Below are 15,547 nucleotides of genomic sequence, written 5' to 3'. Positions count from 1 at the left end.
ATTCTTAAATTTTTCTATATAAGAAAGTAATGCCAATGTTGTTAACATTTGGAACGTTATATGTAACTAATTATTTACAAATAATGTATACAATGCTTTACGTGTAATTTAATTTAAATTATTTTAGCGAACGTAATGATACATTTTTTATAATATCTGAGGGGAAAGGGTATCGAACGAACAGCTGTTGGCCAGTGCTGGAAAAGAGCGACATCAAGACATTCCCATTCGTCCGTTGGCTAACACTGTTAGGTACTGCATATTTGTTTTGGCGCCAAAAGTGACGGGAGATCATCGCGACAAATCAATTGAAATTAAGCATTAATTCACATCATGAGCTTCTCGCGCAGTGCCCTGCGCTATGCGCACACCAATGGCTACACGGGACTTCTTTACACTCCGCGCGGCGAGTTCATCATCACGTGCGGCACAGATGGAGACATCCGGCACTGGACCTGCATCAGTGACGACGATCCACGCTCAAGTTGCCTGGGCGAGTTCGTCATGTGCATAGCCCACACGGGCACCCGTCTGCTGGCCTCCACGGATCGCAATACGATCCATGCCTACACCTTTCCCGAGATGGACAGCGATGGCATCCTCATGCGGTTCACGGCGCCGGCAACGTGCCTCAAGGTGTCCGGCGGTTATACTGCTGCAGGCAGCGAGGATACCACTATTAAGGTGCTTAAGGGAGATACAGCTGGCAACGAAACGGTGCTGGAGGGGCACACTGGTCCCATTCTGGCACTGGACTTGTTTGCGGAGCGAAAGCTGCTGGTTTCCGTGGCCGGAGATGGCCAACTGAAGGTGTGGAACTTCGAGGAGGGCAAGGAGCTGAAGACCATTGGTGGCTTGCCAAAGGTCAACAGTTTCGAGAGCGCCAGTCTGTATGGCAGTCCGCATTTCGAGCCACAAAGCGGTGAACTTCTGGCATATGCCGTAGACAACGAGATTGTGGTCCTCAACACGGCCAACTGGGAAGTGGCCTTTAAGCTGCGCGACGACTCGGTGTCCAGTAACTACAGCTGCTGCCAGTTCTCGCCCAATGGTGAGCGCCTGGCCGCCGGAACAACCAAGGGCGAGGTGAGCATCTTCGATGTAAAGAAACGGAAGGCAGTGACAGTGGAGATTCCGCCAAGCGACTGCAATGCCATAACATGCCTGGCCTGGAATCTGTCCGGAGAGGTGGAGGTGGCCTTCTGCGATGCCACTGGCCAGCTGGGAACCGTATTTCTTGGCGATGCAGCCGACACAGGCAACGGCGATGGATTGGTGGACGACCAAGCCGAGCTGTTGGGCGATGACTATGAGTTTGAGGCCGGCGATGACGTTGACGCCGCAGCAGACGACGGCGATGGCGTTAGTCTGGAGCAGCTTAAGCGCAAGGTGATGAACTTTGCTGATCCTGTAGATCACGATGACGCCTCTAACCAATCCCTGGACAGCGGTAGCAGAACTGTGCCTGCACCCGTTGCTCCACAAATCAAGCTCTTCAAGCAGCAGACGGCCTTTCAGCCCAGTGCCACACCGGCCGATCTGGAGCATCGCTACATGGCATGGAATGATGTGGGCATTGTCACCGCCCATGTGGAGCCCTCAGGCGATAGCTCCATAGATGTGGAGTTCCATGACGCTAGTATTCACCACGCTCTACACATAAGCAACTACAATCATCACAATTTGGCCAGTGTGAGCAGTGGAGCTTTGGCGCTGGCCTCCAACGAATCCAGCAAATTGGTAGTCATTGCCCTGGCCGCCGCCGGAAACAAAGAGTGGTCACTCAGCCTGCCGGATTGCGAGAGTGCAGAGGTTATTGTGGCCACGCGATATCTTGTGGCTGTGGCCACCAGCTCCAGTTTTCTGCGTATCTTCACCGTGATGGGAACACAGCGTGAGGTGCTTACCATACCAGGACCAGTGGTGGCTATTGCTGGACACGAGCACAGCCTAATGGTTGTTTACCACAGTTCCGCGCCCAGTCAGACGCAGCAGCATCTCGCAGCGATGTTGGTGAACATAAATGGATTGAGTTTGCGACAAGAATATCTGCCCGTTCCGCTGACTCCTGGCCGACAGCTCACCTGGCTTGGGTACAGCGACACCGGATCGCCGAGTATTGCCGACAACATGGGTCTGCTGCAGTTGTATCGCCGGAGCAGCAACGCCTGGTTCCCCATCTGCGACACCATGAAGCAAAGCACCAGTGTGTCGCACAACTTCTTTGTGGTCGCTGTATCCGAGAAACGTCAGATAGTCCAGGCGGTCCTGTGCCGCGGTACCTCCTATCCCATGACCAATCCGCGTCCCATGCTCCAGGAACTGCGCATGCAGATCCCGCTCTGCGACGTCGAAGTGGAAAAGTCCGAGCTGGAGGATGCCCTGCTGCGCTCCAGTCTGATGCAAATGGATGGGGCGGAGAAGATGCAAAAGGAGACGGCCATCAAGCTGTTTGCATTGGCCTGCAGCAGCGAGTGCGAGACGCGAGCTAGGGAATTGATCGAATCGATTGCCTGCACTGATCTGCTTCAACTGGCCGTGAAATACGCCACCAAACGTGGACGCATCCACCTGTCCGACCGCCTGTGCGAACTGCTACCGCAATTGGAGGCCGTCCAGGAGGCACGCAAGCAGCAGACTTTGTTGGGCGCCAGCGGCATTGCGGCCACCATTGTTCTGCCGATGACTCCCACATCGGCCTCACAAAGCGGCCCAAAACCCAAGCCCATCGAGCTGAGCTCGGCCAAACGGGGCACCCTTAAGAGATTGGTAAATTCACCCAATATGTTTAAAGCAGCATCTGCAGGATCTCGGCCCTCGACGCCGGATATCACGCCCTCTCCGCTGGACACCCAGGAAAACATATTCGGCGAATCGGAATCCGAGGTTCCAATGGGTAAAGCCACCGATCACCGGTCCCCTTTAAATTCGGTTAATCCCTTTGCCATGAAGCGCAAACTGGGCGACACTGGAGTCATCTTTGGGTCAGAAAAGCTGAAGCTGGCAAAGAAATAGTCTGTTGATTGTTAAGTAGGTTTAAGACAAATATTTTATATAAATAATGTGTAACGTTTATCCCATTCTGTAAGCTACATGTATAATAACAAATTTTTATTTGAGCTTTTTATGGAACAGGATTGTTAAGGAATTATTTGCTTATTTAAATTTAAAGAATAAAACATACTTTTATTTATATTAAAATGTATATTCTTTAAAAAGCGGAGGATACAAGTTTATTTAAAATATGATCAATATGTTTCTAAATATTTCAAAATTCTACAAAATAAACGTTCTGGTATCCAAAGAATACCTCTGGTATTTTTAATCTTTGGTATTTCCAACCACCAAATAGAGTGACCAAACTTTGTAAATGACAATCGATCGAAGCTATTATTCGAGTCGGGACTTTCCGCGACTTTCAAGTCAAAGTTATGTGTTCGTTTAGTTCTATTTTGTAAATAAGTGTACACGCACAAATTCCAACATAAAACACACACTCATACACATAAGAAAAAAAAAACAATATAAAGGTTAGATATAATAAGCAAAAAAGGTGCCAGCTCCATAAAAAAAAATATATATATATATTGTTTAAATAACAAACTAAATTGACAGTTACATACATGCATGTAAGTATTGCAGCAGCGAGTGCTTCCTTTTGCGTTGTTTACGAAATTCCAGGAAGTGGAAGGAAGCTAAAGAACTCCGCAATGAATTTCCAGTTCCAGCGAACTGATCACCGTTATTCGGAAAGGCTCTCTGCTGCACACGCACACACACACACACACACACAAGCCGGCAAGCACACAGGGACATCGTTAAAATCTAAATAGAGAGGTATTCTATTTCGAATTTAATGTATGCAGGTGTTAAATTAGCTTTCGTTTTAACCATGTTTTTAACCGAACAACATTTCTAAAAAATCCCCCTCTGGTAACCCGTGCATATAAAACCAAACACCCGCGCATCACTCGCTTCATTCGTTAACTGAACGTTACGCCGTGCACTTCGATAGTCAGCTGAATAGTACATACTATACCCATATATAATATTTTTACGTGTGTGTGTGTCTGCGTCTGTGCTTTGTGTTCGCGTTGAATAAGTAACTTTTAATTGCGTTTATTCGCTACAACAATTATCGATCCTACCCTTTCTGTTTGAGTGAGTGCATTACAAAAACAAAAACATAGAAAAAAAAACAAGAGCAGAAAAAGATCAGTCTAAAGAACATCTGGACAAAATGACAAAAAATAAAAATCAAAAAAACGCTAAGAGCAAAAACAACAATAATAATAACAATGCCAACACAACACCGCCGGCGACGCCGCCGATTAATGGCGGTATCAAACCGTCCGGCACCTACGCCAATGGAATGCCTCGCAAGCCGACGGTTCCGTGGGGTAAGCTATATACTATATATACTATATATGATCCATAACATCGGATCACTTTTTCGCGGGCACAGAGCGCGAGTTGGTGGGCTCGTTTCTGCTGGAGATGGCCAGACTCCAGGTGATCAGCGCCCAAACGGAGTGGTACGTGGACAAGGCCAGAATGCGAAATCTATTCGAGGTGCACTTGAACGCCCAGCCCAACTGCAGCGAGATTCGTCAGAAGCTCAGCAACCAGGGAGCTACGAATGTGAGTTGAATCATACTGATAATGCTTTATTGCTATCCTATTTCCTGTACAGTGAGCACTGCTAAATGAGCTTCGGTCGGGGTTGCCTTAGAAAACTAATAAATGACATTTTGTGGCTCCGATATGTACATATGTATGTAGGTTGTATAAAATATGAAATATAATATATTAAGATAAGTATAACTGGACACAAAATGTAAACATGCCTTAAGTTGCTCAATATTGTCGACATTGCATTGCAGACCACTCAAATCCACTAGTCCAAGCGCGATAAGACTGATTTCGCACTGTATGTAGTATATATGTAGGTGGCTTTCCTTTGTCTCGCTCCAGTCCAAACATTCTCCCCGTATTATCAGAGCACCTTACAACTACCTGCACATGCGATCGACGTCGTGTCTAAGCGATTTGCTCGCTTGAGTCCATGAGTCATCTGGGTTCTGGGTTTTGGGTTTGCCCCGCCGGATTAATCTTTATCCCAGACTCAGATGCGCGGAATCTTTGCTGATACAGCAGCAATCTGATCTAAACGAAATTAATCATTTGTTTATAAACATAAATGAATGTACATGCATATTTCGGTCAACTCAATGCTGAGAGTTCAGTTTAGAAACAGAAATATTGTATCATGTCGTGTCAAGATCGTATTTCTATAGCTCTATTGTTGTGACATACCGCACTTATAGCGCATTGTAATTCAAATACACGTATTTATGCATATAGAATTAAGTACATAATAAAAAGTTTACATCTCCGGCAATTGGGTTTTCCATTTCAAAGGGATCGCGATACATTTGCCAAACAAATTTGGGAAAAAACAAATAAATAGGAAAGGAAAATCTGTCGTAATGTATTGCTGTATTGCTCTTTGGTGGTCGTATGATGAAATTCGATATGTGGAGTCAAGTGATTCCCCGTTTTTATTGGGATTTCTATGCCCATACATACATATGTACAATTGTATATATATACAATGCCTTTTGTGCAGTAGATTGTAAAGTAAATTTGCTCCACTGCAATTTGCTGACCGTAGAGATATCGCAATTCTCTTCGCCGACTGATATAAGCAATAAATATACGGAATTAAATGAAACATTTTCGCTAGATTGGCTCCCTGCTGCATAGGACGAACTTTCTGATCAACACGCCGCGTGGAAATCTCAACTATCGCATCAAGAACTTCTCCTTGATTGATTTTCGCAAGGAGAAGTTCAATTTGCTGGACGAACAGCACCGATTGCAGGGTATCGCCTCCACGACCGATGTGCCCGGAGCAGCACCTGCTGAGGGCAACAAACCGTTAACCGAAGGTAGAGTATCCATAATTAAGAACAAAATATATTCTCATTATGCGTGAGAGCTTTGTTGGCAGAATACAAACTAGACACGGACGTAAAGCCTACGCTGCTAAAATATCAAAAGATTCTGCTGCTGCAGTCAGATAAAGATTTCGAACTCAACTCCCTGGGCTGCTATATCTGTCAGGAGAACTTCGAGACAATTGAGAAGTATGAGGAGCATGTGGAGTACCATGGCGACGAGTCTGATTTTCAGTCCCTCAAAAAGATGGAGAAATAGTAAGTAAATTGAATTATATCTAAGAAGGTTAATGTACAATGAGTGCTTCTTTTCCGCAGTCCAGAGCCCTTTGTGTCCCTGTCTTATCAGACCTGCGTGGACAGCCACTACTTTGGATTCACCTTAAAGACACACCGCAAGGATCTGGTGGTGGAGAAGTTCATCATAGTGCAGTTACGCCAGTTTTACTACGTGTATAGTGCACAAATGCCTCTGCCGGTGACTGCGAGCGGTGAACTTGTGTTCTTCGTGGACTCTCACGTCTTCATGATCCTTCGGGAGCAGCCCATCGTTATTGGGTTCACCATTAAGGGACAGAAATATGTGGAGCAGCATCACTTCATGCGCACGGAGGCATTGCCCAAGGCTAGCTTCAACATTAATCCCTATCGGCTGTCTAGCACGGAGACCTTCAAGAGCAAGGGTATTCCGCCAGCCAATCCACCCACTGAGGTGTTGACTGCTCTAAAGCACGAGGATGCCCAGATGCGTTTGGCCAGCTTTGACAAGGGCTATCAGAACTACTGCGAGCGGGGCAGAGAGATTACTCAGGAAAATCTGAGCGGGACACTGCGCACATTGCTCCAGGTGGAGGACATCGAACGATTGCAGCATTATCTGTCGCTCAAGCAATCGAAAATGGAGCTGCATCAGTTCGGGCGGGAGCTTTCGGTGAAAATGCAAATGGGTACCACCAGTATGAGCGTGGAGGATATCCTATCGCCTGGCGACGATGTGCTAATCATAAACGAGAAAGGCAACCCGGAATCTGGTGTACGCCAGATGTTGGAAAACAACAACAAAGTGCTCGAATTGGCACTCAAGGATTTTGACTCCATCTTGCAGTGGGCTCGCAATGTTGACGCAATGGTCGGATCTCTAGACAGGCAGCCACGAGTCTACTTCGCCCGTGTCCTTGGAGTCTCAACGCAGCGGGTTAACATCACTTGTGAACGCCAGTTACCGGACAACACCACCTACACCCTGATCTTCCGTCCTTTGCGAGCAGTGATGCGATATCAGTACCGAGCACTCCAGCAGCTGTCGATCACCAGGCACACTGATGTTCAGCGGATTCTGTTTCCCGGTGAAATTCCTAATACACCTCTAACCAGTGGAGTACTTCAGCTAAACAACAAGCTCATTTCGAGCAATCCGGAGCAGATGCAAGCGGTTCGAGAGATAGCGTTGAGCCCACGTCTGAAAGCTCCCTACATCGTGTTTGGACCACCGGGAACGGGCAAGACAGCGACCATCGTCGAGGCCATCTACCAATTGTACATAAATCGTCCCGAAACGCACATCCTAGTGCTGTCTGGCTCAAATACGGCCTGTGACGAGGTGGCACTGCGACTTTTAAAGGCAATCGCCAAAGCACCAAAGAGTCAGCCACGACCGCTAACCCGTATCTTTAGCGCCAGCTGCGATAGGCGCATTGACAATATCGACGATTTGCTTCTGGAGTACTCGAACATGTACGCTGTGCACTTTTATCCGGCCGTGCAAGCGGTGCACCAATATCGAATCGTGATTTGCACACTCAGTTTGGCTGGAAAGCTGTCTACCGGTGGCTTTGCCGCGAACAATTTGTATACGCATGTGTTTGTGGACGAAGCAGCCGCTTCCACGGAGGCGGAGGTTTTGATGGGCATCACGTGCACCCTATCGCCGACGTTGAATTTGATTCTATCCGGCGACCACAAGCAACTGGGACCGGTGCTCCAATCGCAGAGGGCGAACGAATGGGGTCTTGGACTGACCCTCTTCGAGCGACTGCTGCAGAGGAAGTGCTACCAAGTGGAAGAGGATGGCAGCTATAACGCGTCCGTGCAGACGCGACTCATCCGCAATTTTCGTTCACATCCGGAGATAGTATCGCTGTACAACAATCTGTACTACGAGGGACATCTTCGTGCTGAGGCACCCATGGGTGAGCGCTTGTAGTTACCACATAGGATCCAAATATTATAATTCGTATTTCAGAAATTGCTTGTCGCTTCCACAACTGGTTTTACCTGCCCAATGCGACCTTTCCCATCATGTTTCATTCTGTTTTTGGCACTACGATGAACACGAAGAGCTCTGTGAGGTCTGTGCATAATATGGTGTATAAAACCAAATCTGGTATTAATACATTGGATTTAAATTTTGCAGCCTGTGCAATAATAAAGAGATTGATGTTGTCATGGATTACGTGAAGGATCTCATGTATTTCGGCCTCAATGGCGAGAAGTTATTGCAGACTGATATAGGTATCATATCGCCATACAAGAACCAGTACCAACGTATCCAGGAGCAGCTAATCATGCGAAACTGGTCTCAAATTGATTGCGGTTCTGTCGAGTTATTCCAGGGCAAGGAGAAGCATGTGATCATCGTGTCATTTGTGCGCTCCTTTACTCCTAAACTTGGATTCTTGAACAATGAACGGGTATGTATTTGTTTATAAAATAATAGAACGAATCATGAAAAAAACATTAGTCCGTCAAAATAATTATATTTCAACCCGTATAGCGTTTGAACGTTTTGCTTTCGCGTCCGATTTCGCTGCTTATTCTCATCGGAAATCCACGTACTCTAAGCCAAAACAGTGACTTCCAACATATTATCGAAATGTGTCGCGATCGAAAGACCTTGGTTGGGGTGCAATACCTTAACGAAAATTGTATTCCGAATAAAAAAAGTGGGGCAAACAACGCCAATGAAGGAGGATCAGCTGGGGATAAGCCTGCATCCGGGCTAGGGGAACCTCTCAAGCAAAGTAACTATCGCCAACAATTTAAGTGTCGCCAGAGAAACAAGCAGATTACAATCCCATGTCGTGGATTCCGCTCTTATTGCATGGTCATAGCTTTTAATTTGCTTGTTTCTCTGTCGCTATCATCCTAAAATTATATTATCAAACTTCTAACCCACCTCTTATCCCAAACAGAGAAGCATGCAAAAAATCCAGTTCAGGCCAACAAGCTCTTCTACAGCAAGAATGATCTGCTCCAGCTGGGGAATGAGTGTCAGTCGAAAAAATCTGAGCTCGAAACCATATTCGACGAGTTGCCGAAGGTACCAAGCTTTGTGGACCACGATTTGGGTGAAGTTCGTTCGCTAGAGGCCCAACTGAAAGATTTTCAATTGAACATCAAACGGGAGGCCGCAGGAGCATCGATTTCAGTTACTCCTGCTCCAAGACCTGCTGCTGCTCCATCAGTAATGCCAAGAACAGGATTGACAAAGCCGGAGACGCCTGCTTCGCATCCTTCTTCTGCAGCAACTCCAGTGCTAACATCACGCTCTCCAATGCCGGAAATTCCTTCATCTTCCAAGCTCCCGATTCCGAAGTCCTCAAATCCCCTCTCCACTCACAAGGAGCGCTATGTTAACGGAGTGCCTTGTGGCATCGAAGTCGTGCCTTCGGAGAATAAGACAACCAGGTCTTCGGCTTACAGTCACATTCCCAATGGCAATCTTCGTTTCGAGAACGTGCGTCCCACGTCCGAAGACTTTCGACGCTACACGGCTACCAATGAGCAACGTTGTGCTCCACCATTTCGCGAGCCCCACAGAAACTGGTCCAATTTCGGTTGGTCACCGCCACCACGCGATCCAACGCCACCACCAAGCAGGAAAAAATCCAACTGTATCATTTCATAATTGTGGCTTCTTTGGGAGCTCATCACAATCTATAGAGACGGCGCGATTGCTTGGCGTAACAAGTGATCTCGCTGTCCTCTTTTTGACTTTGCTATTGGCATTTGTGCGATCTGCGATCATCCATGCGCCAAGTAGCAAAAAAAAATCCTACCAAATAGACTCGCAAATGATGTGCGTCCATCCGAAGAACAGGGCCAAAAGAATGGTTCACCTCAGCCACTGAGGTAGCCTCATGCTTTTGGCCTTCCATCTTCCATGGAACGCATCCTTTGCGAGTGTAATTGATTCGAGCAAAGACATGGAGCGCTCAAAGTGAACACTTTTCGGTTGCAAAAGCCCGACGCTTTCGAGTTATACCACGAACCCACAATCCGTAGTATAAGTCGCAAGCATTGTGTGCACTTCAGACTTCAAAATAGTAGTTTACTGAATAGGGGGGATGGGGGAGCAGGTTAAAACCTATTTCCCCACAAAAAATAAACATGTAATCCTTACAGAATAATATCCTTTGTAACAATTTCATATTTAGGTAAGAACTTGCTGACTCCTTGATATCTGTGTCATCGGTTCTGAAGACTAGAAGCAATATGTATGTGCCCGATGGACTATTATACTATCTAAAAAAAAAAAACTATCTAAATAATAAATTCTAAATTATCGGATTACAATTCAACTTTTTATATATTTTTTGTCTTGTGATTCGTTCGGATTTGGTTTAGGATTTATTTGCGTTGGTTTGCAGACGTTATAGTTTTGGGTTTTGGATGCATTTTGAGTAAGGATTTAGATACGTATGATTCCATACCAAGTAGGCCTTCACAACGACTTCTGTGTCGGGCCCTAAACTCTATGGCTTAGTACATTCGTTTTTCGTTACCGATTTCAACCAATTGAACTTGAAAAAATAAAAGTATTTAAGCTAACTAAAAATTTAAAGTATATACAACTGCCGCAGTAACGCAGAATACCGATAACCCATTGACGTAATGCATTCAGGCGGTAGGAACAGTGGGAAAAGTGCGGGCTCAACACCCCGAGGTGGAGGACCCAACACCATCTCCGGGGCCCCAGTGCGTTCCAAGTTAGCGGGACCTCTATCGACGCAGACGGCGGGAACACGGCGAACTGTTCACGGCGGAGCGGGCGATGGAGGAACCGATGCGGCTTGGAAGCAGACCGGTCGTCTCCTTGGCAAGCACAATCCACCTGCTCGGCTGGTCCAGCCCACGGTAGCCTCTTCGCTGAGGGCCAGCAGCAACAGGCAGACGGCCAAGCAGAAGTTCGAGAGAGCGGGCCATGAGAAGCCCAGATCAGTGGTGCCCTTGGCCAAGGACACCGAAACGGAAGTCAGGAATCCAACGAAGCAGCGTGTGATGTCACAAGCAGCCAAACAGGCGGCACGGGATCGTCTCTGGCCCAGCAAACCGGCGGGCGTGGGTTTGAACTCGAATTTCCGCAAGAATAGGCAGCTAGTGCCAGAGGATACCAATCTTTTGCCGGATGTCGAGGAGGAGACAGAATCGAAGGCGCCCAAGTCTCAGGAGCTACTGGAGACCGGCGTCCAGACGAACGAGTCTGAGATCCTCGATCATAAGCTAATCCTTGGCGAGGTGAAGATGGTTTGCCCCTCGGCGCAGCTAGTCGATCAAATAGATCGGGAACGGCTCGAGCTTAAGGAGGAAAGAGAGCGACAATCATCGCGCAGGTTTGCTGCCCACGAGCAGCAGGAGGAACTGCATCTGGACGAACTGAAGGAGTTCTCGTTCCGGAATGCCGTGACCAAGAGGGCGCCCAAGAAGCCACCAACGTACCAGTACGCTCGCTATGATAATCAGTATCAGAACGTTTTCAAGTCCATGGACGATTTCTTCAGCCGGGTCCAGAACTCAATGCCCAAGTCAGAATCCGTGACCACCATCCAGGAGCGCATCAAGCGCAAGGAGGAGGAGCTGCTCAGGCTCTTCGACAATGTCGAGCTGAACGAATAATCTAATATCAAATTGTTTGTGTCTTACACGTAAAGTAGTTGTCCTGTTTAATCCAATGGTCATTTATTATTATTATTATTATTATTATACTTTTAATGGGTGCTTGGGTCATATGATAATAGTGGTATGTGCTAAAAAAAAAGATTTTTAGACTTTAAAACTGAGACTAGCTGCCGATACAAATCAAGAATATATATACGTTTTAAAACTGGTTATTTAGGCTATAACTTTGAGGCTTATATCGCCACTGTTTATGCTCCAATAAAAGCTGTCGGGGCTAACTAATGGCTTGGAACCACACCTTTTGGGGAAAATTCAGCGTCAGCAAGTACACAGATACTAACTGAAGTCGTATTTAAATTGCGCTTAGCCAAGCGGCAATGGAGTGCCATACTAGCCAGCCCAGCACCAGCAGCTTGCACTTTCTCTCTGGGCCGAAAGCGGGGTCAAGACGCTTTCATGACGGGCGGTTCTTCAGTCAACGCTGGCAACTGATCGCGCGAGCAATGGAAAATACGCCTCTCAAGTTTCCACACGAAATTCGCGATGTGGAGGAATCCACCAATGCTGAGCTATTGGATCACTTCCATGGTATGTTTATAGCGCGCAAAACGGCTTGTTTTGTTAATGTTTTTACATTGTTTATTAAAAATAAAAAAAAACAGGTGAGCGAACTGGCTTCGTTCAGGTCGGATCGGAGGGTTACTTCTTTCCGCACAAGTACAAGGACGAGGCCGAGCGGTACTACAACTTTGAGGCACGACCGGATGACGTGTGGATAGCCACGGTGCCCAGATCGGGCACCACTTGGACGCAGGAGCTCATTTGGCTGGTGGCCAATGGGCTGGATTTTGAGCAGGCCCAGCAGCGACCACTGACCGAACGCTTTCCATTCTTTGAGTGAGTGCTTGTCGCGTGTTGCTATCTCAATTATGTGAACTCCAACCGCCCTTAGATTTCCGTTGTTTGTGCATCCCGAAATCAAGAAAGAGCTGCAGGAGGAAAACCGTGACTCTACTAAAGCTCTGGAGTTCATTGAGAAGATTTCTCGACCGGGTTACGAGGCTTTGAGCGAAATGCCACGCTCGCAACGACGGTTTATCAAAACGCATTTCCCCTTTTCTCTAATGCCGCCTAGTGTCATGGAAAAGAAGTGCAAGGTGATCTATGTGGTTCGCGAGCCCAAGGATGTTGCAGTTTCCTACTACCATTTGAACAGGCTCTTCCGCACCCAAGGATACGTCGGAGATTTCGAGCGTTACTGGCGCTATTTCCAAAACGGATTAAGTAAGTGCTCCTTCGATGAAGTTGCCATCCCTAACCAACTATCTTTCAGATCCCTGGCTGCCCTATTACAGTCACGTTAAGGAGGCGCAGGAGCATGCCCATTTGTCCAATGTGCTCTTTCTGCGCTACGAGGACATGTTGGCTGATCTGCCAGGTGCAATCAACAGCATAGCCAGCTTCCTAGAGTGTCCATCGAAACTCGAGGATATGGATAGGCTACTCGATCATCTGAGTATCAAAAGCTTCCGCGAGAACAAGTCCGTAAACATGCACGAAATGGCTTCCGTTGGCGTTCTCAACAAAGGAGAGGCAGGATTCGTGCGTAGCGGAGCCAAGACAGCGTGTCAGCCGCAACAGGAGTTCGTGGAGAATCCGAAGCTTTTGAAGAGCGCCAACGATTGGGTGGAACAGAATATTAAATCATTCAAGACCATATGAAATACCTGACTTTGTTGGCTATCTTTACTGGTGTTTTTCTTTTTTGGTCTAAATTGAAACCGAACTAGACTATGACTAACGTATTTGCACATTGAAACTATCCACGCTCGCACTTGCGATCTGCTTGTGGATTTCGTTGACCTCCGCCTGGGTTAAGGTGCGCTCCATATGGCGATAAACAATGCGGAAGCACACGCTCGATCTGCCCGTTTTCGGGTGCTTAAACTTGTCCACCAGGCTGATCTGTAATAAAAGTAAAGTTTAAGAGAAATACTAGTAAGATTTAATACTTTTTGGATAGCTAAGACCAACCTGCTCCACCATATCACCAGCTACAGAGCGGACCAGATCGTAGAAGTCGTTGGGCGAGAAGCCGGCATCCACCTCAATGTCCTGGGGCAGCCAGAACGACAAGTCATTCGTGCACTGCGGATAGTGGGAGATGGGCTTGTACTTGGGCAGATTGTGCAGATCCTTTTCGCTAAACTGCGACAGAAAGCCACTGTCGTTCGACCAGAACAGCCGGATGTCGGGTACATCGAACAGCACCATGGCCAGTCGCTCCAGGCCGACGCCAAAGGCGTAGCCAATCGATTGATGAACGCCCGATCTCTGCAGGATTTCGTGGCGCATGATGCCGCAGCCTAAGACCTCCAGCCAGTTGTCCTTGAAATAGATCTCCAGCTCCCAGGAGGGCTGGGTGAAGGGAAAATAGGTGTCCACCCATCTGTACTTGATGCGCGGCCCAAACAGATCCTTGGTCAGGCCCACCAGCACATGCTTCATCTCGTGCTCCATCAGCTTGACGGCCTCGAGCGTGTGGCAGGGCTGTTTGGTTTGGTCCATGAACTTGGAGGAGGGCAGGATCAGCTTGGGATCGGGCAGCGTACCCGACCACGTCTCTTCGAAGAGTTCCAGGCCAGGATTGCGCTCGAAGAGCTTGTCTTTGGTGACCAGCCGCACAGCGTCCGCCTGGTGAAACACCGGATAGTGGGTACTATCGATCTCGTCCCGTCGGTACACCTCGCCCACCACCAGAAAGTTGTCCAGCCCGCCCGAGATCAGTTCCACCTGGTGGGCGGTGGTGTGGGCGCGCAGCAGATGCTGCTGATTGATGTAGTAGCAATCGGATTTCTGTCGACTCACATGATCGGCGGGAATCAGCAGATTGTCAAAGTTCTGCTGCACAGTGACCACCGGATTCATTTGATCATAGACGGAGAATAGTGGATTGCCCCTTTGGTTGCGATACGCTCCATAAAAGTAGTTAACGATCCTCTGGCGGATGATAGACAGCGGGTGGTCCGTCTGCAGGTGCTTGTTGGCCCCCAGGTAGGAGAGTATCTTGGGCGTTACGTTCGTCCATCCGTCGGTGGCGTACGTGCTTCCACTGACCTCCAGCTGCGGTGGCGATGAGGGCGACTTCGCAGGCGCCGCACTGCTAGCCAGGCAGCGGGTGGACTTCACCCAGGATCGTGCTCCCTGCACTCGAAGCGTCAGTAGCATATTGGAGGGACTTTATTGATTCGATGCAAGTATTTATTGCATTTTTTGTTATAACTTGTAAGTTATGTTATGTTATCAGATGTTATGTTAACATATCGATAATTTTCTACAGCAGTCGCAAGGCTTCAGCAGCACGGACAGTGCTGCTAGGCGCACACTAACAGAGCTGTTGGATAACCAGCTGGCGCCATCTGCCGGAAAGCGAAAGCACTTTTACAGTGTTGAAATGTTTTTTTAAATCAAAATTAAAAACTGTGAAGTAATAATGAAATAATCAAATTTCAAAGCAAAATACGTAAATTATAAATATGAATATAATATAAATATAAAATAAATATATATAGATATAAGAGAGTGAAAAGAAACCCAACATAGTTGACTGCAAAACTTTGATTTGCTAAAATAACTTCTCTCCCAATCCAAAAACTTCAATTTTTAAAATTATATGATTTTTATTTATT

The 15,547-nt window shown here is 47.2% G+C and overlaps 5 protein-coding genes across 6 annotated transcripts; 4 read left to right on the top strand and 1 right to left on the bottom strand.

Moving 5' to 3' along the window:
- The first annotated feature begins 142 nt into the window (after positions 1–142).
- Positions 143–3,132, top strand: LOC6609076 (WD repeat and HMG-box DNA-binding protein 1). The gene has a single exon (XM_002033743.2). The coding sequence runs from the start codon at positions 334–336 to the stop codon at positions 3,013–3,015; it is 2,682 nt and encodes an 893-aa protein (XP_002033779.1). The 5' UTR covers positions 143–333; the 3' UTR covers positions 3,016–3,132.
- Positions 3,133–3,689: 557 nt separating this feature from the next.
- LOC6609075 (DNA-binding protein SMUBP-2) lies at positions 3,690–10,535 on the top strand. Of its 2 annotated transcripts, XM_002033742.2 has the most exons (9): positions 3,720–4,400; positions 4,466–4,641; positions 5,747–5,951; positions 6,014–6,218; positions 6,279–8,149; positions 8,203–8,308; positions 8,374–8,650; positions 8,734–8,980; positions 9,152–10,535. In XM_002033742.2, the coding sequence occupies exons 1-9, from the start codon at positions 4,241–4,243 to the stop codon at positions 9,865–9,867; spliced, it is 3,963 nt and encodes a 1,320-aa protein (XP_002033778.2). In that variant the 5' UTR covers positions 3,720–4,240; the 3' UTR covers positions 9,868–10,535. The 2 variants fall into 2 exon arrangements, with proteins under 2 accessions (XP_032572323.1, XP_002033778.2); XM_032716432.1 differs by lacking the exon at positions 9,152–10,535 and having other exon boundaries at positions 3,690–4,400; positions 8,701–8,771.
- A 105-nt stretch (positions 10,536–10,640) lies between these two features.
- LOC6609074 lies at positions 10,641–11,933 on the top strand. The gene has a single exon (XM_002033741.2). The coding sequence runs from the start codon at positions 10,854–10,856 to the stop codon at positions 11,853–11,855; it is 1,002 nt and encodes a 333-aa protein (XP_002033777.1). The 5' UTR covers positions 10,641–10,853; the 3' UTR covers positions 11,856–11,933.
- Positions 11,934–11,936: 3 nt separating this feature from the next.
- Positions 11,937–13,589, top strand: LOC6609073 (sulfotransferase 1C4). Its single transcript, XM_002033740.2, has 4 exons — positions 11,937–12,446; positions 12,521–12,755; positions 12,811–13,142; positions 13,192–13,589. Exons 1-4 carry the CDS (start codon positions 12,236–12,238, stop codon positions 13,578–13,580), a joined length of 1,167 nt encoding a protein of 388 aa, XP_002033776.2. The 5' UTR covers positions 11,937–12,235; the 3' UTR covers positions 13,581–13,589.
- On the bottom strand, positions 13,583–15,175 carry LOC6609072 (probable phenylalanine--tRNA ligase, mitochondrial). The gene is made up of 2 exons (XM_002033739.2): positions 13,893–15,175; positions 13,583–13,823 (listed from the first exon to the last, which is right to left on the bottom strand). The coding sequence occupies exons 1-2, from the start codon at positions 15,084–15,086 to the stop codon at positions 13,656–13,658; spliced, it is 1,362 nt and encodes a 453-aa protein (XP_002033775.2). The 5' UTR covers positions 15,087–15,175; the 3' UTR covers positions 13,583–13,655.
- Between the last annotated feature and the right edge of the window lie 372 nt (positions 15,176–15,547).

Source organism: Drosophila sechellia, chromosome 2R, assembly GCF_004382195.2.
Source record: "Drosophila sechellia strain sech25 chromosome 2R, ASM438219v1, whole genome shotgun sequence".
Lineage (NCBI taxonomy): Eukaryota > Metazoa > Arthropoda > Insecta > Diptera > Drosophilidae > Drosophila > Drosophila sechellia.
Note: the sequence above shows the minus strand (reverse complement) of the source record. Positions and strands in the feature narration are given on the sequence as shown.